The 27,130-nt window shown below is 43.7% G+C and overlaps 1 protein-coding gene across 1 annotated transcript in view; it reads right to left on the reverse strand.

The window, feature by feature from the left end:
- Positions 1-27,130, reverse strand: part of LOC306934928 (contactin-associated protein-like 5) — a gene marked incomplete at both ends in the record, with an annotated part of 100,951 nt that overhangs the window by 39,100 nt on the left and 34,721 nt on the right. The window contains 7 exons of the mRNA XM_079517751.1: positions 3,895-4,001; positions 6,166-6,325; positions 6,498-6,641; positions 13,773-14,055; positions 16,956-17,099; positions 18,200-18,384; positions 20,082-20,285. Coding sequence (XP_079373877.1) covers positions 3,895-4,001; positions 6,166-6,325; positions 6,498-6,641; positions 13,773-14,055; positions 16,956-17,099; positions 18,200-18,384; positions 20,082-20,285 — 1,227 coding nt within the window. The remainder of the gene's footprint in view (positions 1-3,894; positions 4,002-6,165; positions 6,326-6,497; positions 6,642-13,772; positions 14,056-16,955; positions 17,100-18,199; positions 18,385-20,081; positions 20,286-27,130) is intronic.

Raw genomic sequence — 27,130 nt, forward strand, 5'->3', positions numbered from 1 at the left:
TGGTGTTACAGTTGGGTGCCACCGATATTGTCCCTTATCATTTGACCCATTTAGGCCTGACCTCAAAATTTAAAAAAAATCCTTCTAAATCCTCCAGTTTTCTGAAATAAATATTTTCACGATTTTTCAAAAATAGCAGACCTACAAGCTCGTAGCGCGCCACTCGGTGGCGCGCTATGAGCTTGTAGATCTGCTATTTTTCAATAGCTAAATTATAACAATGTTTAAAACACCAAAAGGGGTTCCCGCCCAAAATGGGTTAACTGTCCTTTTGTGTAGATCACGCAAACCTCAGCAAAAAGAAAAGGACAATATCGATGGCCTCCAACTGTAACACCAAGCCCCCAGAACCACGGTAGAGCAATGAAGCTCACCTGGTGGTCAAATCTGAGAATGCAATAATTCAACGCTACTGCACATGCTTCTATTGTCTGCCCCGCCCCCAGTTGCTAGCGCTTCTGCCCACAACTCTATAGACACGTCCCTTTGGCCTCAATGTCCAGGTCAATGGGGGTACTTCTGGCAGACTTCCGGGTGCCAGTGAGCATCTTCCATGGAAATGAATAGCTACTTTATATATAACTCGATGGTTAACACTCTGAATGACTGGTCCTCTTGCAGCTAGACCTGCCAGACGTGAGCCAGCCAGACGAGACGGCTGTGTGTGAGATCAAATGACCGGAGCTTAGTTTATATCTTAATTAGTGGTCAGAAATGAGACCAAGCCGTGTGCTGGAGTTTGCTGGAGCAGAATTGTTCTGTATTGTTCATGTCGGGCAGAAACCCTGTAGCTACAAATTTCATATCCATATAGCTTTGTGCCAGCATTTTACATATTCTATTTTTGGTTAATGGATGTCCGGGTTCAAGTATTTCACCCATTTAACGTAACAATTTTCTGAACAACTAAAATTACACACACTGTCCCGGGATTGAAAGATATAAAAGACATATAGGTTTAAAAGGTGAATGGTTTCTATTTATTACTGCTATTTTATCCACAATGTTGAGGAATCTCTAAGTATACAAGTAGGCCTATGTCACTGCCTGCAATGTTGTGATGGCTATGCAAATATTTTAACTGATAAACGGGTTAAAAATGTTTCAGTTTGTCAGCCAAATGGGTTATCGGCATATATTACACTAATTGTATATCTGTTGTTGAGGTAATTGTGTATCGCTCAAAATCACAAAGGCTAATTTGACCTTCGGGAAACACAAATCAGTTCAGTGTGTCCAAAAACGTAGTTAAGTGCACTTTGGTTTGTAGGGCTGTGTACTAGAAGCATATGTGCCAATATAAAACCACTGAACCTTGAACGCCGGCAGGCACAGAGCATGACAAAACAGTGCTGTGCATCAAATTACAAAGTTGATGAACTAAGTTGGCTGGAGGTCTATTTTTAATTCAGCTGTTGCTCTTTGCTGTCACGTTGCCTTCCGACGTGCAAGGACATCTGCTTCCGTCTGCATACAAACAACAAATCAGTATTCTGAATCTAGAGCAAGGTGTAACTGTAGGGCAGAAACCTTGTATCTCCATATTCCAACGTAAAAAATAATAATAATCATCACAGTGACGTGCTAAAGTAGGCAAAATAGCCAATCTACAAGATGCGCTGTGCAAGCTTGTAGATCAGCTGATTTCCTTACATTTGCAAGTGAACAACTTTGTAAGTGAAAGTGAAAATGGTCATGTCTGTATGTGGGTTTTATAAATATTTAACCAAAGAAGAACTGCCAAACCTTTTGGACATATAATACAAGGTTCCCACTCGACACCGACGAAAGGAGTTTCACACGAGAATTCTCACAGCTTGTTACGCGGTGAATATCAAACACATGCCACAGGATGTCAAAGGCTGATGCATGAGAGTCTGGCACTCCGGAAATGTATTATGTGCAATATCCGTTTGGATTGAAGTCTGGGGAACAGCAGGGAATTGATTAGAGGGTAAAACTAGTGGTGAACCACTGTGACAGGGTCTTGTTGTTGTCCTGCCTGAACAGGTGCCACTGTAAACACATTTTAGCTGAGCACAGCTAGCGCTACCTATAGGTGTGTGTGTGTGTGTGTGTGTGTGTGTGTGTGTGTGTGTGTGTGTGTGTGTGTGTGTGTGTGTGTGTGTGTGTGTGTGTGTGTGTGTGTGTGTGTGTGTGTGTGTGTGTGTGTGTGTGTGTGCGTGCGTAATGTCTCCAGAAGTATGGTAGAATTTGAGAATTAGGTTACCGTAGACATTGTGAGGACAATTTTCCCGGTCTTCAAAATGGTTGTTGTATGGTTTCAAACATCATTTTAGAATTAGGAAAAAGGTTCAGGTTGACATTTGTTTTAGGATTAGGCATTTAGGTTTAGTTGGCATTCACAAAACCTGCTGTTGAAAAATGTTGACATCGAGCTACAACAATCCAACAGCAGAGCCATGCAGTTCCACACACCTTTGCTCTCACGTATCACAACACACGCACGCTCAAATGCCTCCACAGTTTTCACAACACTTGCTAAGTACTCTGACAAGGTATTATCTTATTATCCCGCTCCTAATGTCTCCACATATTGTACAGTTATAGGGACAGAAGACCTTGACGGGTGATCATCACATATTCGCCACAATACATGTTTGCCACTAACACAGATCTGCACGCTCGCCAGTACTTTTCCATGAAACATGGCCATGTTTATTTGTCAGGAGTGCTCCACAGACTGGAGGGACAGTTGTATTGTGACGCCGCGCAGCTCCACAATGCATGCGATCTGCAACGCGAGACAGCGATGGAGAGAGACAGACAGACTACCGCAGCAGAAAGGGAGAGACACAGACTGTACCGCAACTGTGTACCCTGTCTGTGTGTCCTGCTGAATATTTATTTCATTATTACACCGCTCTGTGCGCAGAATATCTTTGACTCTTTCGCTCTGCACGCATGTGCGCATGCACGTGTCAGTTACAAACTAATGTTGCCCTGCGTGTCTCAATTCAACAATCAACAGTCACTGCCTGTATGCAATGCAACGCATGCGGCATATGCTGCGTAGTGCGTATATATGTGTGCGTGCACGATGCATGCGCCAGGACTGAAAGTGGCCCGCGGACCAGGTGCTAAAGGGCTGCTGGCTGCTGTCTATATTCACAGGGGCCAGGGCCTAAATACATATAACCTAATACCCCCCCCCTTACAGTAGCCTACATTTAAGCCCCAAAGCCCCTCAGTGCATGCGAGCAAGTGTACTTGTGACAGAGAGATACGGTATGTCATGTTTTACTTGAATGGAGTGTAAGGGCAGGCTGGGCCAGTAGGCTAAGGATTCGTAAGGAAAACAATACATTTATAAATATAAATTATGATTGTGGTTACAGGCTGACCGGATGACCACCCCGTCCAACTTGATAGTGAACCAACCATCAAAAACAGCCTCCCCCCCCCCCCGAAGAAACAGCCCTTCTTTACTGGTTAAATGAATAGTGAAACGTCCACATTTTGAAGAAACATAATTTTTTCGCGATGAAACGCCAATGTAGGACTGGTGTACCAGTCAAGACTCAATAATAATAACTTTATGTCGCGTCAAACATAGTAAGACAAACACGTACGTACGTACGTACGTGTGTGTGTGTGTGTGTGTGTGTGTGTGTGTGTGTGTGTGTGTGTGTGTGTGTGTGTGTGTGTGTGTGTGTGTGTGTGTGTGTGTGTGTGTGTGTGTGTGTGTGTGTGTGTGCGTGCGTGCGTGCGTGCGTGCGTGCGTGCGTGCGTGCGTGCGTGCGTGCGTGCGTGCGTGCGTGCGTGCGTGTGTGTGCGTGCGCCACACAGCTCATTGGTTCCAAGACACAGCAGTGGAGGTGAAAGCACGTTTTCAGAAACAAGCAGAGGAAAGTGCAGACAAAAGGTGCTCACAGTTGTGACATGTGGCTCCGGAGTATCCTGTCCCTGAGCAGTGACAGTAGAACGTTGTCCAGGCCTGGGAGCACTGGCCTCCGTGTTCACACAGGTTAGGAAGACATCTGGGGGGGAAAAGACCATTGACCCTTTAAGACTCATTCAGAAAAAAATCTTCTAAATCAGTTTTCTGAAAATCCTGTTGTTATAATAGTGGTGCTCTAAATGTTTTCATGTATTTGGACCCCCATCTGAAAATATTTTGTTGCAGGGACCACCAGAATCAAATATCATTTATATAGAGTTATAAAATGTTTGTTTAAAAAAAATACATATTTTCTAAGATTTGCACACATTTTCAAATAAAATAAATAAATAGCAGATATACAAGCTCATTTGTATATCTGCTATTTGGACGCGACGCGTTGTGAGCTTGAAGATCAGCTATTTTTGAATAGCCAAAGTTAAAAGTTAAAATCTAAACTTTTTTTTTTGTAAATAACACTTTGATCTACCTAATTTTGGAAACTTTTCAAAGCATGAACATGAATATGTGACTTGGGGAAGATGTAATTTTGAAGGGATGTCTTTATGGGGCAACTAAGTCATACTAAAGCTCTGAGGATTCTTAATGCATTTTGGTTTGATACCAAGCAGTGGATTAATGTGTGCTGTGCACTTACCACCCTGAGCCTTTCATTATCATTTTTAGTTATTCCTTATGCCAAAATATTTCCCCCGTTCATTTCCCATGCTGTTAGTAAGACCGGTTTTACCAACCAAATGGATCACAGCTTGAGCCAACACTATTTTTCCATTTCGTTTGTTTATTCACAATGCATCAGTCCACAGTGTAAATCCCTCAGTACTGTGGTGTGATCCTATCTCTCAGATTGTGGCTTGGTCTGATCATGAAGAGGAGGAAAAAAAAATCAAACACGCCATGGTGTTGAGTCTAAAAAAAGAAGCGTGGCCGTCCCGTTCCAACTAGAGTGCATGTTTACGGGATTTTGAACACTGGCGCTTCACGGAAATTCCAAACCACACTCTGCTGATTAATAGTCCCTTCCTCGAGCCTCCTTGAGTTTCGCATAATTGCCGGCCTTTCAAGCATGCATCTATAATTTCATACACTTTCATCTCGCGCCCATTAATTGCAGTGGAGCGGGCCGGCCGCAGCAGGGATAAGGTTGCAGCCAATGGTTTAATTACCATCAAGCTATTTCTATTGTTGTGTTCATGGGTGCCCTCACAGGTCATGAAATTACAGTAGCCGGTTGCACAGAAGTGCACACTCGCCATAAATTGAGTCATGAAGTTTGATTGGACACCGAGAAAAAGAGGCAGCTTAACACTCATAAAGGTTAATCTTCCCATCGTTTTAATGAAGCACGGACTGTGTGGTCGTTGCCCTAAAATACGCCACGACAAGATAAAGTGGGACATATATCAAGGGAATGATTTACAGACGGCTCAACAAAAGCTGAGGATAAATCCCCCTACATCAGCCAACTTTCTCACATGTCTCCTCCTGTGATGGCGGATTACAGTGGAGGACGCTGCGTGGCCTCAGACCGTGTGACACGCACTTTCCTTAACACACCGTACACTCCTGAAGTGCTGATTCAACGGCAGCCCAGTATGGCTCAATTTGTCCCCAGCAGAGCATTCCATCAAGCTGTCATTTCACACTCACACACATCCTTCCCTCCACACTGACAGACTCGTGCTCATCTTTTTTGCCGCGTGATATTCCCCGACTGCGTCTGAGTTTGGGCTGCGCTCAAAAACACCCTGGGCAACCGAGAGCAGGTAGTCGAGACCTGACATGAGTGGAATCCCCCTCGGGGCAAAACATGAGGGAAGGATGCCAGAGCGCTTGTTTGTCTGCTCGCCGTAACTGTTCCAGGCAACTCGTGGTGTGACATTCGTCGAGCTGGTGAGTCTACTAATCCTGTTTGTGGCGCCCCCACAACACTTGTAGGGTAATGAGGGACAGGCTGCCACGCAGGACAGGGAGCAGCTTGTTATAGCAGGGTCCTCAACGAGGGAGGGAGGAACCAAAGCTGTTGCGGTTTAATTGGACAATGCTGTCAGGAAGCCTATTTCCATTGGACACGCTGTCAGCGACTTTATAATACTCTAGAGACATAGCAACGCCATCAGTGAATAAACTGTCCGGGCACAGATAATTCACTATTAGCATCCAGACAAGGATTGCTTTACAAGGAATACTCCCCCTTTGACTGCATACCCTGAGGGTTGACATGAGCTGAGAGATGGTTTTACCTGTCTCGTATGTTGCACATCTCAAATTGGAGTTGGTTGTAGGCTCCCAGTAGTCCCTGCTGGACGTGATGGAGGTTTATTGGCTGGCTGTTGATGAATATGAGCTGCATGCACCCCTGGAATGCCAGTGTGGGATTCTGGCAGCCGCTAGAAGGACAGCCTGTGGTACAGAGGAAGACAATTCCTTCAGAAAGAATAACGTGATGCTCATGAACAAAGAAAATAGTTGCTAAATCCCTCTTACATTGTCTTTATTGACGGAAAGAAAAGACAACAACTTTGTGGTCTCTATCAGCTATTGCAAACCAAATTCAATTTCCTGATCCACTGACCTCCGAAGTGAAACTGTCCTAAGGGTTCCACCTGCTCCCACAGTTCAATAGTGGAGGCTGGCTCGCTGTCCAGAGTTAGGCTGATCTGCAGATTCCTCGTGTCCAGGCTCACGGAGTGCCACAGTCCATCGTTCACTCTGTGGCCTGAGGAATAACAGCATGAAGGGTTGGATGTGTTATGACAAAGATGACAAAGGCTCAGTGGTGTTTAGTCCTCCTTGCATCTCTGTATTTATAGTTTATTATAGTTTATATAGTGTGTCACTCAAAAGTAGCGGAAAAAATTGTTAATCTACAAGCTCACAATGCATCACATCGCAAAACACTTCATGAGCTTATCACACACAAAAAAGAAAGTGATGAAAAGAAAGTGAGAGTAAAAGTGATCTGTCTGTGGGTTTACTGTACATAAATATTCAACCAATGAAAAGCAGCTTGTAACTAAATAATAATTACATCTATTGGAATACATGCAGCTTATTTATGTTTTATTTGTTTCAATTTCCTGAAAAGTTATGGTTTTGGACCTATATACAAGCTAGACAGAGACAAAAATAATGTGCCAGGGATATGATATTCGTCAGAAGAAGATTTTGTACGCTCAAAAAACATCACTTGGCAGTATGCCAATAGAATAATGCACCGGCACGGCAGTCGGCAGAACCTCGTATTTCTCATTTGGATGTGGGTTCTTTTGTCAAACTTTTTGAATAGCAATGAGACGAGGGCAGACTATCGTCAGATCAGTATGCAGATGTGTGGGCCAGACAGGAGGCATCTAGGAACATCTAGGGTCGGTTGGTATGGTGATTGGGACTGACTGCTATGCAGGCTTAGTCATCACTCCCACCTGGGGGATGAAGCGTCTGTTTGTACGTTGTTTACATATCATATCTGGCAGAAAATGTTCTCTCTAATGGCCCTGGCAGTGATTCACTATGCCACATGAGGATCACTGTCTTTCAAAACATCTGCCGATCAATTAGGCTGGTGGTTTTCAAAGTGGGGTCTGGGGGACCCCCAAGGCCACCTTTGAGGGAGGCCCAGGGGGTCCCCAGCAAAATGGTTTCACTCTAATTTATACTTGCAAATAAAAAGCCAATGTAGAAAAAAAACATTTATGTTTTTTTTGTGGCTTTCGCCTTTATTTTATATTTTTTATGGAGGGACAGACAGTAGGCTGACAGGAAATGGGGAGAGAGATGGGGGAAGACATGCAGTAAAGGCCGTCGGGATCGGGAGTCGAACCCGCGGCACACTGCCAGACTGGATTACCAGCCAAGGTGCCTGGACCACTGAGCCATGGCCCAGGCCGATTGCCGATTTTTTAAACATTAGAAAAATCTCAAAACATTTTGGAATCATTCTGAAACAGCACAACCCTCATCTTTTCAGATGGGATAAAACATTTGGTGTGGTTAAACTGGCACAATAGTCTCATGAATTGAATTTGAATTTAAATACACAAAAACGGACCCCACTTTGAAAACCACTATGAACCATAACAGATAGAGGGAATGTGTTATCTTGTGGTCTATAGCGCTATAGTGCTATAGCGTCTATAGCGCTTCCATCACTACACCTGTCACAGAAGAAGTTTCCCCGGTTGACTGTTGGGGGATGAAAATGATGCCGGGCAGGAGCTGTCCTCGTGCACCCGGCCTACGTTAGCATGCACGCCACGTACAGTCACCTACCTAACTGGGACTCTCTGGGGTCTGATTCGACGCGTGACCTATGTCACATGTCACCGCCCCTCTCTCTCTCCTTCTCTCCTGACTCGTTCTGCCGTGCTGTCAAATAATGCAGAGGTGCCATTAAAATAATAATACTGACAGTTACACCTGCCAGGCTCAGTCCCAGATCACTGGGATGCTTGTCCCACATGGCTCTGAGCGCCCCCCGAAAAACCCAAAATGTGCTTCTTTGAGCTCAGAAATGGGGAGTAAATTCTCACCCAATCTGGGCCATGAATGTCACGTTTTGTCCTGAACTCCCAGGGGGAAACGGTACAGCAGTTTTGCTCATTGGGTCTTATCAGAAGCCGGTGATGCCTAACAATCAGCCTCATCCCCCAGAAGACTATGCCGGCACCTGCATGGGTCACTCTCTCCACTCAATTTCCTGTTTCATTGCAACAGGAGCCACAAGGGACTCTGGTGGCACGAACCAGCAGTGGGGATGTACCGCCGTTCGTATTGGCCGCCAGCCTGCCTGCCACTGGCCAACCCTCAGGCGGAACACTGCAACAAGCACACACATTGAGGAAATGACTATGCTCTTATCTGTAATTGGGACGACTTTGCTACATTACCTGTTTAAAATCACATGAACCCAACAAGGCGGCGGGCCACGCTCATATATTCTGGACTTGTCCTAAAATTCAGAATTACTGGCAGGATATCCACTCCACCTTGGAGACCATTCTGTGTTTTGAGATACCTCTGACTTGTTCCTTTTTATTGCTGGGAAATATCCCTGAAGAGTTTCTAATACATGATAAATATTTAATCAAGATCCTCTTAGCAACAAGTAAGAAAGCGATCACACGACACTGGTACCAACAGGACCCACCAACGAAAGAACAATGGATGGACATTACTGAGGAACTGTATGTTATGGAAAAACTAACATTCATACTTAGACTACAAGAGGATAAGTTCTATAAAAATTGGGAAAAGTGGGATCTCTTCTCTCAGCCTAGCGATAATGCAAGTGGATTTCAGTGAATGTATCTTGTAATATGAAAAATGCAGCCTTGTCTTTTGTTTTTTTGTTTTTGTCTTCCTCCTTTTGTTCTTTTTTTTTTTCGTATTGTCTTTTTTGTCTTGTTGTCTCTGTCTTTTCTTCAATAAAAATTAAGTGAAAAAGAGAAAGAGAAAAAGGAAAGAAAAAGGAGAAAAGGACAACAAAATTAAAAAAAATCACATGAACCCTTGTATACCTGTTTTGGCTATGTCATTGTATGTGCATTAAAAAATGTCCATTTCAACAGGTGTATAGCAGATGTGACTCAATGTGACACAATGTGAGCTTGTACATAGGCTATTTTCACTATTTGTCATACATAGGTTTTAGTTTTACTTTTGAATAGCTTCTGATAGTAATCATTGCTATAGTGTTTGTCCGGTAAGAGACAGGGAGAGTAGACCCTGCATGTCTCTCCAGCTCTTTAGTCTTTAGTAAACATAAAATACATTTTCAGGTCATTTCACGGGACCAATATTATCCAATCAGGAGAGAGAACTCGTACAGGATTAATTGATCTAGGGCTCTATTTTTGTCTGAATTTTTGTCTACCCCTTATGCCTAAACTACTTGTTTACCAGTGGCTTGAAAAGCACTAGTCTATGAATACTCTCTCAACTTCGACATAGAGTTGACATATCGTCATACTGACGCGTAGTTCTGATTGGCTGCCTATCTACGAAACCCATAGAGGGGGGGGACGCAACCAGACACGTTTAATGCCATATAATAATAATAATAATAATAATAGTCGAAACGGCCGTGCGCAACAAAGCAGAGCACACCAGAGCACACCCGCTGATTTAACAGTAACACATTCGGACCCCCACACAGCTTACCGCGGACCCCCACGCCGACCTCCGTGCCTCCGCGGGGACCCCCGTTGGACCCAGCGATCCGCAGACCCCCGCGATTTTGACACATGAGAGATGTTCTTTGTACCTTTGAATATGCTACCTGAGCACTGACGAAGGTCCTAGGACCGAAACGTTTGCTTTTTAATTGCACTTTGATCACGAGCACTTTATGAGCAAATAAAGAAAAAATATTTTCCTAAGTCTCAGTTTAAAGGAGCATTCAGTGATTTGGGTGATTTGGAAAACCACCCAGTCCGCCCCGGTAACAAAATGTGCACATGCACGCTCTACAGTGGGGGGAAGTGCAACAGGCCAACAGCATGTGCACCAAGGCCCGCCCCCACTCGATCATGATTGGAGGAAGGCCCCTCTCATCCTGATGGGATGAAGGTTTTGCCACCCGCCACCAAAACTGAAACTAGGGTTTTTTGACCCCAGGGGCTCACTGGGGACAGGGATGATTTCCTTATATGGTCAGCACACTCTATAGTAGGGAATTATCCAGAAAAAATAAGTGATATTTGAATTAAGTCAAATCATATACCTTTAAGGAGTTTTACTTCTATTTTCTATACGGTGAGTGAGTCTTTTCCTGTCAAAGTTTCCCTTGTGTTTTTGAGACCACCGCTACCGTAGTCAAGTTTGGAAAGAAAAAGGACGAAGAAAGGCGCAACAGTTTTCTCAGTGCTTCAAGGTTTGTACCTGACAGCAAAGTTGTGTAAGACATCACAAGACATTTGACCAGTGATGATGACAGTAATCGTTTAATTTTTTTCCAGATCACTGAGTCATTTCGTCGTTGAGCCCTTGAACTCCAGCAAAAACACCTTGGGATAAGCACCTGAACACTTCAAATGCCATTCTGATAGCATTTATTTACCCATTTATCAGCTTCACATTTATACGGCTCCAGTGTTACTTTTCGTCTCTGTCGGGCCAAAACTTTTCAGGATTGAAATAAAAACAAAATAGCAAAAGTAACAGATCTACAAGCTCAAAACATGTCACTTTGCACCACATTTCGAGCTTGTCGATCTGCTACTTTTGATGGTAAGTAAAAACCTATACTTGTACAGTTTGTGGTAAAACTTAAGCAAAGAAATGTTTAGTTGTAACAGTTTTGTCAATATCTGTACATGAGACCCATACAGGGGAAACCCTTTACTTGTACACTTTGTGGTGAAACTTGCTCAAACTTTATACAGATTACTTATCTGTAGCAGATCATTTGTGCTAGTAGCCTTTCTCAAATGAACTATCTTAAGAGATAATCTCAGTCAGACTCAGTCAGATTTTGCAACCTGCTGTATAGTAGGTTTCAAAATGAGTGTCTGCAACACAACAAACTCCTAACAAACAAAAGCTAGTGAGAGTTTCTGTACTGCAGGTAATAGTTCAATATTTTGACCAAGACCACAGATGTCTCTACATCTGTGGTCAGATCCTCTGTCTAACATGGCCACCACACTGCTCTTTAAACGGTTCTACGGTTTCATTTTCAAACTGAGACATGATCAATTCAGAACGGATGACTGCTAACAGTGGACAATGGACGGTAAACATGGTTTCCTTCGTTGAATTGATTGGGCTGCTCAACTTTCAGGGTTTCAAATCCATGAAGTTGATGATGGTCTTTTAAATCAAGTCAGTCAAAATTAGAATGAAGCTGTGTGCAACAATCCAATGTTGGAACAGGGATGAATAAAGTATCAATGCTAGACATGGTTTCATTCTCAATAATTCTAACTTTATATTTTCTTTTAGCAGCACATTCTTATCAAATTACAAGCAGGAATCAGCTTGCCCCCCCGGGCGTTGCTGGGGATATTGTGCTGACAGATAAGGGACGTTCAGATGTTTTGGTACCCATTAGATGCATGTCAGTCAGCTAGCAGTATGATGCCACTATTGTGACATTAGGCACATGTCCAAATGTAGGGCATACTTCAGGCACTTGGTACTGTGACATCTTCTGTGAAGTAACTGGGAGTTTTCATTTTTTAGTTCTATAGAGTGGGGAGAACATGTTTCAATAGGATTTCAATAACAATGATAGAGGTGACCGAAATTATTAGCAATTTGGAACATTGTAAAACTCTTACCGGATTCTTATAGGAATTCAAAATCCTATATAGCATTATTTTGGAACATCTGAATACTCCTACCAGATTCTTATAGAAATTCATAATCCTATATAAATTATATTGGAATATTTTAAAATCCTATATGGATTCTAATAGGAATTTAATAATCCTATAGGATTCCATTGGACATTTGGAAACTCTTATAGCATCTTTTGACCAGGGGACATTAGGCATATCCATAATTTGGCTGATAACTGCTATCAATCTTCCTGTTGTAACCAGGGGTAACAAAGTGTTGTCAATGTCCAGTCCATGCATGCATTATACGTATACTGTCAGTGCTGATAAAGATGAGGGACTATGACTTTATAGATATAGATTAGGTGATTAACCGGCTACAGTAAGCCCTAGGCCTATATACTTCATCATAAATGCAATGCTTTGTGAGCTTGTTGGTTATTCAGCGATTTTTGAAAACGTAGAAAAGAAATGTGTTAATGTGGTTAATCATTTAGACATGTTCTATTAAAGAGATTAAACACACTAAGTACTTCGCAGAATGTTAATCATTAATCCTATTACACGGAAAACATTACAATGCATAAAGGACCACTGACAGCAGAGCCATATGAACTGACTGCGGCTGCCCACTTTTTCACATCACATCTACAGTACAATAAATGTCTGTCAGTAGATCCGGTGACTGCACATGCTTTTATCGAATAAAAGTTTAATTTGGCATAAGGCGTCGAGCCTCCAACAAAAGTGTGGTTTGTGAGTTTTGATTGATCACCGGCCCTTTATGTTGAATAGGTTCCACGCAGCGGCCCATGCTGTCTGCATATATTTCTCAGTGCCCGCCATCTGCTGAGAGTCTGGCTTCCACAATCAAACATGATTATCTGTGTTATCTGTGAATGGCAATTCCTCCATGCAGCCCCTTATGAAAGAGGCGGCCCGCTGAGGAGCACATTTCTCTTCAAGTAAATCCAAGGAGATTAAGAACGGTCCGGGTTTATTGAGGAGAAAGGTAATGGTAGGTGATAAGGATACAATTTTCGCTGTCTTTGTCTCGCTCTCTCTTCTGTCTACTTTTTCCCATCGTTCTCCACTCTCTCTGTCTCTCTGTCTCTGCCTCTAGCTTTAAGTCTCTGTCTTCCTCTGTCTCTCTCTGTCTCTCTGTCTCTCTCTCTCTCTCTCTCGCGCTCTCTCTCGCTCTCTCTCTCTCTCTCTCTCTCTCTCTCTCTCTCTCTCTCTCTCTCTCTCTCTCTCTCTCTCTCTCTCATTTCTCTGTATGTGTGTGTGTATTCCAATCACCACTGTAAACATTACTCTGTAAACATTCACTCTGTCTCTTTCTCCTAGTCATATTGGTCTGTCTGTCTGTCTGTCTGTCTGTCTGTCTGTCTGTCTGTCTGTCTGTCTGTCTGTCTGTCTGTCTGTCTGTCTGTCTGTCTGTCTGTCTGTCTGTCTGTGCGTGCGTGCGTGCGTGCGTGAGTGCGTGAGTGCGTGAGTGCGTGCGCGCGCCCCTGGCCCCTCAGTGGTGGAGACCTCAGATGCTTGCTGGGTGGAGGTGTGCAGCTCACCGGTGGAGACCTCAGATGTGTGCTGGGTGGAGGTGTGCAGGGTCAGGCGTATCCGGCTGCTGCTGATCTGCAACTCCAGTCTCTGGGGCTCCGGGGCCAGCCGGGTGGAGAGCAGCAGGCCGTCTGGGTTCCACGTACGGAACTGGAAACGCACGGAGAAGCCCGCCGTGCCGGCAGACGCCGCCGTCGATGTTGTTGCCGGGAGCGACAGGAAGCTGCTGCTGGAGCTCAGGAAGGTGGAGGCCACCAGCTGGGGGTCCGAGCACGAGAAGGTCACGTTGCCCTGGGGACCAGAGACAGAGAGAGAGACAAATATGCTTACTTATACATAATGTTGTTCACCAACATTATGCATATGAATATGAATAGCACAGTAGTCATTCACTGGACCATCAACCAATTCTGTTTGGTCTGACCCTTTTTACAACGCCGCTCCACAGGACGTGTGTGCACGCACGTACATACGCACGCACGCACGCATGCACGCATAGTTAGTGGCAAATTTCTAGTGATTACTGCCAAATAAGTACCACCGTCTTTGGCACCTTCACAGGGTGTATATATATATATATACATCACAGATATATACTGTATGTCTCTGTCGGGGGGAAACCTCATACGTCCTAAACTGTAAATGTTCAGAATTAAATTTCAAAAATAGCCAAAGTAGCTGATCTACAAGCTCAAAGTGTGTCGCTTCGCACCACGTTTTAAGCTTGTATCGGTTGCTTTTGATGCTTTTGTCTGACGCTGTAGTATTTAAGTAGGGTGTTAATTTACAATAAACACAAACAGTTAAAATGGAGATAAGAGGTTTCTGTCCGACAGAGACGGTATCATAGCAGACCGACGTCATAGATGACTAACATCACAGGCTGGTCAAATGAAGTCTGCCTTCTATCCTTTCCAAGTGGACATCCACATGATTGGAATTTTAGTGAGCACTTCTAAACGTCAAGTCCTGAAAATATGGAGAATTGCAAGTAGCATTAGCAAGAAGCAGAAACACCCAAAAAACGATTACAAATAAATCTTCATCCCAAGACAAATCTCTGATATTGTTTTGCAGCCAATCAATATTCAGTACTGCAGGCTGTTTGGCTGAGAAATGAATAAAACCCAAAATACACGTTTATTTTTTCCCTGAGTGGCAACGGGGGTTGCGTTAGGTACATGCTCCCCAAAAAACAGTCATGTCAATTGAGGTCAGAATCCTATCAGTCCTGGTGCCTGCAAGGCAGCGAAGAGCAATCATGGTGCTTTTCTTCTCAATGTGATGCCCTCCCAAACACCTGGGGAAGAATTCCACATTGAAATTCCATTACAGATTCCATCATGGTAGTCAGTGCTCAAAATTGTCCAGCCTCTCTAAAATCTCTCTCTCTCTCTCTCTCTCTCTCTCTCTCTCTCTCTCTCTCTCTCTCTCTCTCTCTCTCTCTCTCTCTCTCTCTCTCTCTCTCTCTCTCACTTCACCTCTCTTTTCATCGCTCTCTCTCTTGCTTTCTCTTGTAAGTTTAAGGCCCTTTAACATGGCAATCAGTGCGGTGGAAGGGCGAGGGCGTCTGGAATGAAATGTGCCTCTTTGGCCTCTCGTCTTGCTTTGTGCAGAGGGAGGGTGGGGAAGAGTGTCTGAATGATAGCTTGTGCCCCGGGCTAAATCCATTCATAGATTTAGAACTTAATGACACAGTGTGGTCGGGATCAGACGGAACGAAATGATGAAGCAGAAATAGATTTGTCCCCCCCAACCACCCACCGATCCAAGGTAAGGCAATTTCTGCCCTCGAATCCCTTAAATCCAGGTGACTGTTTCAAATCTAAAATGTGATTACTTGAGATCCGCTCACAGTTTTGGGTACATGTGGGATCTCACTGTAACGGCAATTAAAACCGTGCTCATTGCAAAAATATCGTTTTACTCCTTGCTGAGTATTACACAAAGGGCTCTATAACAAGCCCCTCGTGAGACGTGAACACCTAATGACTTGTTGTAAGGTGGTTTAATAAAGTGTGCATTCTCACCATGCTGTATATCTGTGTGTACATTTGCTTAAATAATAATAATAGCAAATAGCAGATCTACAAGATCACAACAGGTCACATTGCAACACGCTGTGAGCTTGTAGATCAGCTATTTTCATTTCATTTGAAACAGGGTCAAAGTGGTTAATTCATAATGTTTCCCTTTTCCATTCCAACACATGTAGTGGAGTCAAAAGTACAATATTGAGTCTTTGAAATGTAGTGGAGTGAACGTTAAAAAGTGCTGAAGTACAGTAGTCAAGTAAATGTACTTAGGTACAGTCCATAGTGGGCATGCAGTGGAAGGGTGCAGTTGTCGCATACAGTAGATAGAAAGTTATTTGCGACCGAAGGTCGCAGTTATCTATGGAATCAAGCATTTCCTGTCAGTTAGTGTATCGTATGACCTGGTGGCCAGGTCTCGTGAAATCATGTAACATCATCAAGGATGGAGTTGTGGAGACCCTGATGTCATAGTAAATGCGACCTGCTGTCGCAGTTAAGCCCATATATGGAGATCCTTGATGTCATCACTATTGGCCAGCAACTCTACATCTGACCTCAAACCTCAAACCCTTAGACCCTTAGATATATGGATATATTTCAGAACCTGTTCTGACATTCCATATGTTGATCCTTCCCCATCCATCCTTCCTCTTCAATGTCTCCCTTTTGATTTATACCTGTGCATTCAAATTTCAAACTCTAGACTTTAGTGCAGCCGCGCCCGGCAGCCGGCGAAAACTAGAGTTCTTAACAGGTCCACCTGTCCATTCAAACTCTAGACAGGCCTGCCCCAAAGTTATAGTGCAGCCACGCCCGGCAGTTCTCAACAAGCCCGAAAATTAAGGCGCGGCCCTACCTGGGCCCTCATCACACCCTGTACACTCAAGACAATGTCCCCGTTATCACCCTTAGATCTCCATATACTGAATGGAGCTGACCTGTTCTGACATTCCATATGTTGATCTGACTTCATCAAACCCTGTACACTCAAGACATGATCCTTATATGGCCAGTACAGAATTCATTCCATGTTGATCTGACCCCCCATGCCAAAGCGCTAGCACTCGCCGGCGAGTCTGCCGTCAACGAGGCGGATGCGTGCACGCGACCTCGCCCTCAGGTGTCTTACTGGTACTATAAAGTAAAAGTCCTCACCACGCTGTATATCTGTGGCTTGCGTCTCTTGGCCAGGTCTATGATGTTGATGCCGTTGTAGTAGAGGTTCTCGATGCAGCCGTGGAAGTTCTTCCTGAGGAAGGTGCCAGGCTTGCCAGGCAGAGGGATGCCCCCGAAGCTCAGCTTTGAAGAAATTAACAAAAATTACTAAAAGGATTTTGAGCTTGTAACACAATTTACTATTGGAGCCATTGGAACAAAAAATAAAATACATATTTTTAAAGCTTTTAGACTCATCTTATTGTTTTTGTTTTATTTTGTTGTCACCTTTTACATACTGTCATTCAGTCAAATGTACAGTACAGCCTTTCAATGTGACACAGACACTGAACATCTTCACTCCACTGAATCAAAACTCAGAGATTTTGCATACAGCTGGATACCCTACACCTCAATTTGTTTTGTATAGGGCTTAAGTTATGTTTGGGTGTACTTTAGATTTACTTGTTTGCTCACTTGTTCACTATCCTAGCCTTTATTCAAATTGCGGGAGGCTGGCTCGACCGTGCACTGTTGCTCTGATCCACACCAAAGTTGGTGTGTAGCCACACCAGGGACCACATGTGGCCCCCAGGGGCCTGGCCAGGGGTCATAACCCCCCTGGACAGCAGTTGCAGTGACAGTTACTTCAGAACCATGGACAGCAGCTACAGTTACTTCAGAACCATGGACAGCAGCTACAGTTACTTCAGATCCATGGACAGCAGCTACAGTTACTTCAGAACCATGGACAGCAGCTACAGTTACTGCAGAACCATGGACAGCAGCTACAGTTACTTCAGAACCATGGACAGCAGCTACAGTTACTTCAGAACCATGGACAGCAGCTACAGTTACTTCAGAACCATGGACAGCAGCTACAGTTACTTCAGATCCATGGACAGCAGCTACAGTTACTTCAGTAAATGGCCAATACTCGGTGACGATTGCTCTGATCAGCATGATGTAGGACTAGATTGAAAATCAAGCAGGGTTATAAATAAATGGCAACACATTTTTCAAATTAATTTCAACATGTTCCAAAATCAGGATCGGACACAAAAGTCTGGCATCGGACCACAATTGAAATAATATGCCAATCAAGGCTTTTTTTGTGTTACCATTTTTAGTTATCCTTGTGTAATTGTACATTCTATACTGCAATAAAAAAAACAAATGGGCCAAGCTGTAATGAGCAGTCTGTGGAACTGCTTCTATTCTCCCATATGACGAAACCCATGCACCTCGTAGTCCACATCCAGGGAGTCTCCCTCTCCCTTGGTGCGGAAGTGCTGCGTGTGAGAGTCCACAGTGAGGTTGACCTGCTTGTTGAAGCGCTCCACCAGGACAGAGTGCCAGTGCTGGTCATCTAGAAGACTGCCCAGTGTGACGGCCACACGACCACTGCTGAACCTCAGCCTGGTGTCATCTGCAAAACAACAACAATCCTGTAACCACTCTGAACAACCTCAGCTGATCTTTGAGTGAACCCTTAGATAGATAGTGGTAGATAAAATGATAGAATGATGGATAGATACAGAGAGGAAGAGACAGAGAGTTATGTTCCAGTGGTGATTGGAAAAGCCACATACCCACCCATCCACCCGCACGCACGCCCGCCCGCCCGCCCGCCCGCCCGCCCGCCCGCACGCACGCACGCACGCACGCACGCACGCACGCACGCACGCACGCACGCACGCACGCACACACACACACACACACACACACACACACACACACACACACACACACACACACACACACACACACACACACACACACACACACACACACACACACACACACACACACACAGAACTACTGTAAATCGTGCAGGACCTCTCCCATGACGCCGATCGCTTCAAATGGGCCCATCAATCCATCCTTTCATCCCCCTGAGAGCAGTTAAGTGTGACCCCCCCCACCCCACCAACCCCTCCCATCCTCTCACCCATACACTGTAAAAACATATGAAGGGACCAAAGCCAACCCCTCTCATCCTCTCACCCATACACTGTAAAAACATATGAAGAGACCAACGCCAACCTCTCCCATCCTATCACCCATACACTGTAAAAACATATGAAGGGACCAACGCCAACCCCTCCCATCCTATCACCCATACACTGTAAAAACATATGAAGGGACCAACGCCAACCCCTCCCATCCTATCACCCATACACTGTAAAAACATATGAAGGGACCAACGCCAACCCCTCCCATCCTATCACCCATACACTGTAAAAACATATGAAGGGACCAACGCCAACCCCTCCCATCCTCTCACCCATACGGTTTCTACAGAATCTGTTTTTGAAGCCACTATTTCAGCTAATTCAAATCCAACCATCTTGGGGAATTTCCCCGATCTCAAAAAGCAACCGGAAATAAATGCTATTGTCTGGGAAGGGCAGCAGGGGTATGCCCTACAAGCATACACCCTACTGTATCATCAACTTGGGACCATAATTTACAAAAAAAAATCACACCCGTGTGAACTGAGTGGTGTAAGGTTTTATATAGCATGATCAGCTGTGATCTGACGTAATGAAATCACACCCGGATGTGATTTCACAACTGGCTTTTTTTGTGCAGAAAAAATGAGCATGGTTGCTACGGTCATCCAGTTCACCCGGGTGTGATTTAATTACGTCAGAAATTATTTTGAACATAGCAACCATGCTCATTTTTTCTGCACAAAAAAGCCAGTTGTAGGAGTGGTTTACACCACTCAAAAAAACTATATCATGGTACTATTGAAAGAAGACTTTAAACTATAACGACGGAAAGCATAATGTATTCATGACAATGGTTACTAAGGTAAAACTCACACCCGTGTGAAGTGAGGGGGGCTCTTATCATCATACATCATACATCATCATCATCATCATTCCGGCCAATGAGAATTTGCGTCCTCGCCTTTGTCTTCAATGTTTGTGTTTACGCAATGTTTGTGTTTACGCAAACACTCAAAACTGGTCATTCATTGTCAATGGCATTCAATGTTCGTGTTAGATCAAACACTCAAAACTGGCCATTCATTGTCAATGGCATTCAATGCTTGTATTAGAACAATGTTTGTGTTTACTCTCACCCATGTTGAGGTAAAGAACAGTTAACTCTCACCCAGGTTGAGGTAGAGTGCCAGCTTGGCACGGTGCAGCTCCAGGGTGATGTAATCCCCCCTCTGCCCCTCCCCGTGCAGCAGCACCCCCTCGGCTTGGCGGCTCTTGAAGCGCAGAGAGATCACATCCTTCACCGTGGACATGGACTTCTGGTTGAACCGGTACAGCAGAGAGCTCCGGCCGTCAAAGTCTGCCACGTCGGACTCTTGAGAAGAACACAGAAGAAACACACAGAATAAAACACACGTCGTTGGCTCTAGTGACTGATATTGTCCTCTAGTGACTGATATTGAGTGAGGGGGCTGTGTTTTTTCAATTACGTAAAAAAACAACAACATTTCAATAAAATAAAAATGCTTAACCAAGCAACTCCAAAACAGTATGAGGTGCTGAAAAAGCCTGAGTAAACGTTAAAATGACCCCAGCACAGCAATCAGTTGAAGAAATCACAGATTGAGCTTTTGCTTTTATGGAATATTCAAGACCATTATAGGGTTTCATGGGAGATGCTTCTTAACATAATGTTCTACCAATTCAAGTACTCTTTAATCTTAAAGTAATATAGCGTGTGTTGCAAACTGAAAATAGCCATTCTACAAGCTCACAAGAGGGACCAACGCGCACGCACGCACGTGCGCGCGCACACACACACACACACACACACACACACACACACACACACACACACACACACACACACACACACACACACACACACACACACACACACACACACACACACACACACACACACACACCCTCTTATACAGTAGAGCCTTGCCGTAAAGAGATGCTCTAGCTGATTCTAGCAGATTAGATTGCAGTTAGTTAACTGTGAAGCTATGTACTAGCTGTTCAAATGAGTCTATTAGGGAGATTGTTCCTCCATTATGCTCATTGCAAGTAGCAAGTGAAAATGAAAACAAAACGGTGATTATCTCTGCATTTTATGTTGTCTGCATGGTGTGCACTGTGCATTCATGTTGTATTCCAGGTATACATATAGGCCTGTTGAAATTAATACATAATTTCCCAAGCGCAATTATTTGAGATAATCACAATTATTTTGCAGAATCGTCACAATCATAATAATTGATTCCATGTTGAAAAAATGAAATAAAAAGGTTAAAAAACATAAATGGGCAAACTGTGTACTCACAATGTGTCACAAACTATTTCCACTATTTTAATTGAAAAATATAAAGTCATTAAACGTGTCATGTCTTTGTATATTTAATGTGTCATATCTGCTATGATGCGCAACTTTTTGAGTCCCAGCACGGAAAGCTGTAACACGATAACTCTGTCATTTCTCGACCATTCCGGACGCGGGGCGGCTCGCCGGAACCGACCCCCCCCCCCCCCCCCCCCTGGCCCGTGGATGTTCCAGGGACCCCCCGGGGACCCCCACACGGTACAGTTGCACTGCTCGCTTCACACAGGTGTGATTTTTTATACAAAGCTAACCAGAAATGTATTTTTTTATATTACTGTATGTTGTAATGTTCAGTGCCAAAAACACAATCAAATCGCTAATCGCAACTATTTGAGCGACAATCGTCAAGGAAAATGTCGTGATTGTGACAGCCCTAGAAATATGAGCTCTAGCGGGCTGGCTGTAGGTCACTGTCGAGTGTCTCTTAAACGCCTTCACTGTGTATGTAAATCTATACGTGTACAATCTCCCGCAAAATGACATGTCTGTTTTCAACCATTACAGTACACTGTCATTATGAACACGAATAAATGAATAAATAATGGGATATGAAAGGCAATTAACTGCTGGTAGATGTAACACAAGAATCACTACGATACACTTCCTTGTCATTTACAAGTCAATTTCATTTAAGGTATCATGGCTTCAGGGTTCAGCGCATGAGCGCCACAGACAGTTAAAATCCTCAGCATTGATTTATTCATTTGTACGTCAGAGAGTGTATACAGTCTATATACACTCTCTGAGGCAAATTGACAATGCAGATTTTACTACACCGTTGTACAGCGGTGCTGTATGCATAACTATATGTTTTGGGTTAACGCTAATGCCGCGGAACTGGTATGGGGGAAACCGCCATGACAGAAATGGAGAGAATCCCCAACGCGCACAGGTATTTTGCCTGTAGCCTACTATACTGTATGTATGTGCTCAATTGATTCCCTGTGTCCTGTACATGGTTGAGACCAGTTATTAGTTTTTAGTTTTTTTTCCCCCCAGCTTTACCTAGATATAATTCTGCTCCAGAGACACTCATGCATAGATTCATGAATTTATGGATTGCCGGTCTGTAATGCGATACTATGAGAGCTGAATAGCAATGCTTTCTGTCTGTCTCTGGGTGCGTCCATCTCTCTCTCTCTCTCTCTCTCTCTCTCTCTCATCTCTCACTTTCCCCCGTTCCTCTCCTTGCTATCCGTCTTTGTTTCTTTCTCTCCGTCTCTGTCTGCCTCTTGAACTTTATTCCTCCCTCCCTTTTGTCTCGCTCTGCTGCTGCTGGCGTGATTCATCGCTCGAATGTCTCTAATCATCAAGGATTAATCAAAAGAGTTTGAGAAATGACGTCTTCCTTTGAAATCTTACGACTCCATTTTCCATGTTCTTTTCCTCATTCTTACATCAAGGTTCCAACAATATGCTGTTCAGGGCTGCACTTTAACAGCGTTCGCTCGCTCATCCCTCCCACATGCATAATACAGGAGACTCACGCAGTGAATCGGTCGGCGGTTATAAAACTGCTCGCTCAGGGATAATTAGAACTGTCTTTCTCAATGCGGTAATTCACAGGCTCATCCAGTTAGTGAATTAGTGTTGCTTTGTGATTGTGAGGCGTGGAAGGTGACTTCCCGCCCAGTGACTTCCTTCCTACATTGTGTCACTGTCGGGTGGAAACTCTGTGTGTCTCGAACGTTTTCGTGTATTTGGCCACGGACGTGTCCCCCCATCTGAAAATGTCTTATGCCTGCAGGGACCACGCCGGGAGATTTGTGTTAAACAATCTTACATTATTCAAGATGTTTCAAAAATTGTTCAAAGATAGCACATGTACAAGATTGCAGCGTGGCACAAAGCGACACACCCTGAGCTTGTACATCTGCTATTTTTGATCAGTGGATAATGGATAAAGTGGTTAAAATGATGCTGTATACACATTTGCTGGGGACCCACCGGTGCCCCCTCAAGGACCCCTGTATTCAATAGTTATTATTTAGTCACAAGCTCTTATTAATACTTTTCCATTTGCCAAATACCCACAGACACACAACATAGTTACTTTCATTTAAATAGCAAGGAATTGCTGATCTATACAAGCCCACAACGTGGGTCTGTCACCTCCCCGCAACGTGTTGTGAGCTTCTTGGTCTGCTGTGTTTGTTATACTTTAGTGTGACATTGTAGCATTGTGAAGAAAACCTAACTAGAAAAAGTGCCTTCTGGGCACAGGTCTCCACCAGGAGGATAGGACTGTGTGAGATGTTTGGCAAAATGTTTAGGAGTAATATAAACATGTTTTTTTGTTTGTTTTTTGCAACAATTTTCTTCATTTTGTTGAGGAAATGCAGAGTGCCTGGTGGCACTATAATAGGCCAATGTGAAAAGGGTGCCATTTCTTCATACGCTTTTGATGGCAATTGGATGATTTGAGGCATTTTGTTCCAAAAATGTGTTTTGCAAAAATCAACCTGTTGGTGGCGCTATAACAGGCCAATGTGAAAAGGGTGGGATATAGTCCTCAGCCTAGTAAGAAAATGTGTGAAAGAGTTCACGTAAATTGCATGCTGCGTTCATGATTTGAGGCTTTTGTTCAAAACGGGGCAATCTTGCAAACTGTGAAAGCCAATTATAGCCAATTAGGATGGAATATGAAATATCGGACAGATCCGACTTGAGCACATGACCATAGAGATACTGTGTAACGATTTGTGAGATGTTTGGACAGAATCTGGAGGAGTAATATAAAAAAAATGTGTTTTACAAAAGTCGGCCTCCTGGTGGCGCTATAAAAGGCAGATGCGGAAAATGCAGGTCAAAGATTTGTCCTTGGCCTCTAGGGAGTGTGCATGCAACGTTTCACGCAGATCGGTGCAGTTTTAGGTAAAAAATGTGAAAAGCTGCCTCATGGTGGCGCTATAACAGGCCGTTCTGGAAAATGTGGGGCAGAGGATCATCGTTGGCATCCAGGGAGTGTGTGTGCAAAGTTTGGCATCGACCGGGTTAACGGTGCCGGAGATTAGCTGTACACAGACGGACGGAAGGACGGACACACACACACACGGACGGAGTGCAAAACATACTCTCTCCCCATGCCTTCGGCCTGACGGACGGAAGGACGGACACACACACACACACGGACGGAGTGCAAAACATACTCTCTCCCCATGCCTTCGGCCTGGTGGAGACAATTAGTTGATATATGGAGTCAGCATCAATGTATGTTTAGGTGGATCATGGCTCGAGCCGAGCTGGCTCCTCCACTCGCTCGTAGGACGTGTCACGGTCTGGCTCTATTAATGTTACTGTGTCACTGTCAACGCTAGCCGGCCACTGCGCCTGCTCAGTGCTTTTCCTCGTATCTCACAAAATGCCAGACACTTTTACAGCTCATTGTTGCCACCCGTGCAGCTATATTTTATTTTTTATATTTTTTACCAGCGGGGTAGGAACTGCAGAAAGATGAGTCAACAAAGAAACACAGGACCATTATGTAAAAGAGCACATTTTGTGTGTTGTTGGGATAATAATGAAGCATTATGTAGCTGCTTCTCAGCATCATTTGTTTATTCTTATTGTTGCAGTACAGCAATTCCAAACCTATGGGAGGACATTGCAACTGCGCCCCCAACCAAGTGGCAAAACACTATGCTTTGTGTGATAAGTGATATTAATAATTGATGTAAAAAGGATTTTTTTTGTCAAAACCTTCAGAACCTTTTGTCAAAAGGTTCATTGTTATACCGATAAATAGGAGAAAAGTATTGACAATAACGAAGGTCAACTCAAAATACACAATGTAACTATTTACTGTACACTGTTTGCACACAAAATAGTTGTATTCAACGCTATAACACACAGCTTTTTTTTTTACATGTTTTTTTGTGGCTTTCGCCTTTATTTTATATTTTTTATGGAGGGACAGACAGTAGGCTGACAGGAAATGGGGAGAGAGATGGGGGGAAGACATGCAGTAAAGGCCGTCGGGATCGGGAGTCGAACCCACGGCACACTGCCAGACTGGATTGCCAGCCAAGGTGCCTGGACCATTGAGCCATGGCCCAGGCCAACACACAGCTTTTTATCCCAGTGTTTATCCAGCTCAGCTGTGCCTTATGCATGCATAAATAACCCGGAAAACCATATCCATAATAAAAGAATAACCTGATTACCTCTGTACAAGGCTGGCTCTAGAATCAACATGTCAGGATGCGTGCAAAAACAACATTAACGCAGCACTTTGCCTAGTGCAGCGTTAATGTTGAAATATGAGTGAATATTTTGAGATCCCATGGTTGTACTGAGAAGAGGACACATATTTCAAGATTATTTGTAAATTGCCGTTGTGGATGTTATCATAATTCAACATGTCTGATGATTCCTTTGATGACCTTATCTAAAATCTGTTATGTTCAGTTTGGAAATTATGCTAATCCATTTTGGCACTTGCACCGACATGCACACTCGCTCGCACGCACACTCGCTCGCTCGCACGCACGCACGCACGCACGCACGCACGCACGCACGCACACACACACACTGGCTCTTCACTCTAAATTGGGAAAGTTTTTGCCTTGTTTTCTCCCCCTGCAATACTTAAATCGCCAGAATTCCCACAATCGTTAGATTATATAGACATACTAAACCTTAAAATGTTTGCCCAGCCGTGCTTCCTCCTATATCGTAAAGTGAGAGGATTAATGGCTTTGGAGAAATCAAGGTCAGAGAGGGACTCGACAAGAAAACTCATGTTGGTTTGATGTGATGTTTGGTGTCATCATACTTGCTACAGTATCTCTCTCTCTCTCTCTCTCTCTCTCTCTCTCTCTCTCTCTCTCTCTCTCTCTCTCTCTCTCTCTCTCTCTCTCTCTCTCTCTCTTTCTCTCCCTCTTCTTGCAAAACTGTTCTTACTGCAGGGCAGCATGTGATTTATTATTAGCAGCTAGAATGCAATAAAGAAAGTGACAATTTCTCCAACACAGTAAAGAATTTATTTTAAAAGCAGTAGTACTGCTTTATCTTCCTCTAAAGCTTAAAGCTGCATTATATAACTTTCCTCTTCTACTCCGGATTTGAACCAGGTATTCACATGTTCTATTTTTTCCCCATTGAGCTAATAGAGCATGCCTTCTTCCTCAGGAAATTAACTGAATCTTGACCATCAGGTCAAAATGTGTCTCAATAGAAGAGCAGGGAGACAAATACAACCACCCCCAATTGTATAAATGATATTGTATTAACATCTGGACATGATGTTTGACTCCGACCTCCTTACAGAGGTCAAGCGACGTGGGTTGTACAATCAGCTGAGAAACAAACTACTCTACTACATGAAGTGATTAGAGCAGTGCTTTTCCAACTTGTTCATGGCAAGGACCCCCAATTTAACACATTTCTGAAAACATTTTGTGTTGTGTATTTTTGTATGTCTGTTTTCGGTAACACATTTTGATGTACAGTAGAGTGGGATAAAATGAAGGGTCCAATTATAGACCCATGAGGGGACACCAGTCAACAAAGTATATAATATATAATATAATATAATATTTTTTAAAGAAACCGATACTCTAAGAAACGTTACGACTCACACCCTTGCTTCTCTTCTCAGGTTTGCCTGAGAGTTTCTGGATTGATTTTTCAGATTTGTACTGATGACTAGGCCAGCTAGGCCAGACTCCTTACGTACACTTTAGAACATGATGTGCAGGTCCCCTATGAGTCTGAGCACAGCCTGAGATCCTCTGTTATGTCTTCAGATTCCCTGCCTGAGGATCCAAGACCAGCTCTTCTTAAATCGCTTCTGAAAATGAACTTTATATATCAAGTCTTTCTCATCGTGTTTG

Source organism: Electrona antarctica (genome assembly GCF_951216825.1).
Source record: "Electrona antarctica genome assembly, chromosome: 13".
Classification (NCBI taxonomy): domain Eukaryota; kingdom Metazoa; phylum Chordata; class Actinopteri; order Myctophiformes; family Myctophidae; genus Electrona; species Electrona antarctica.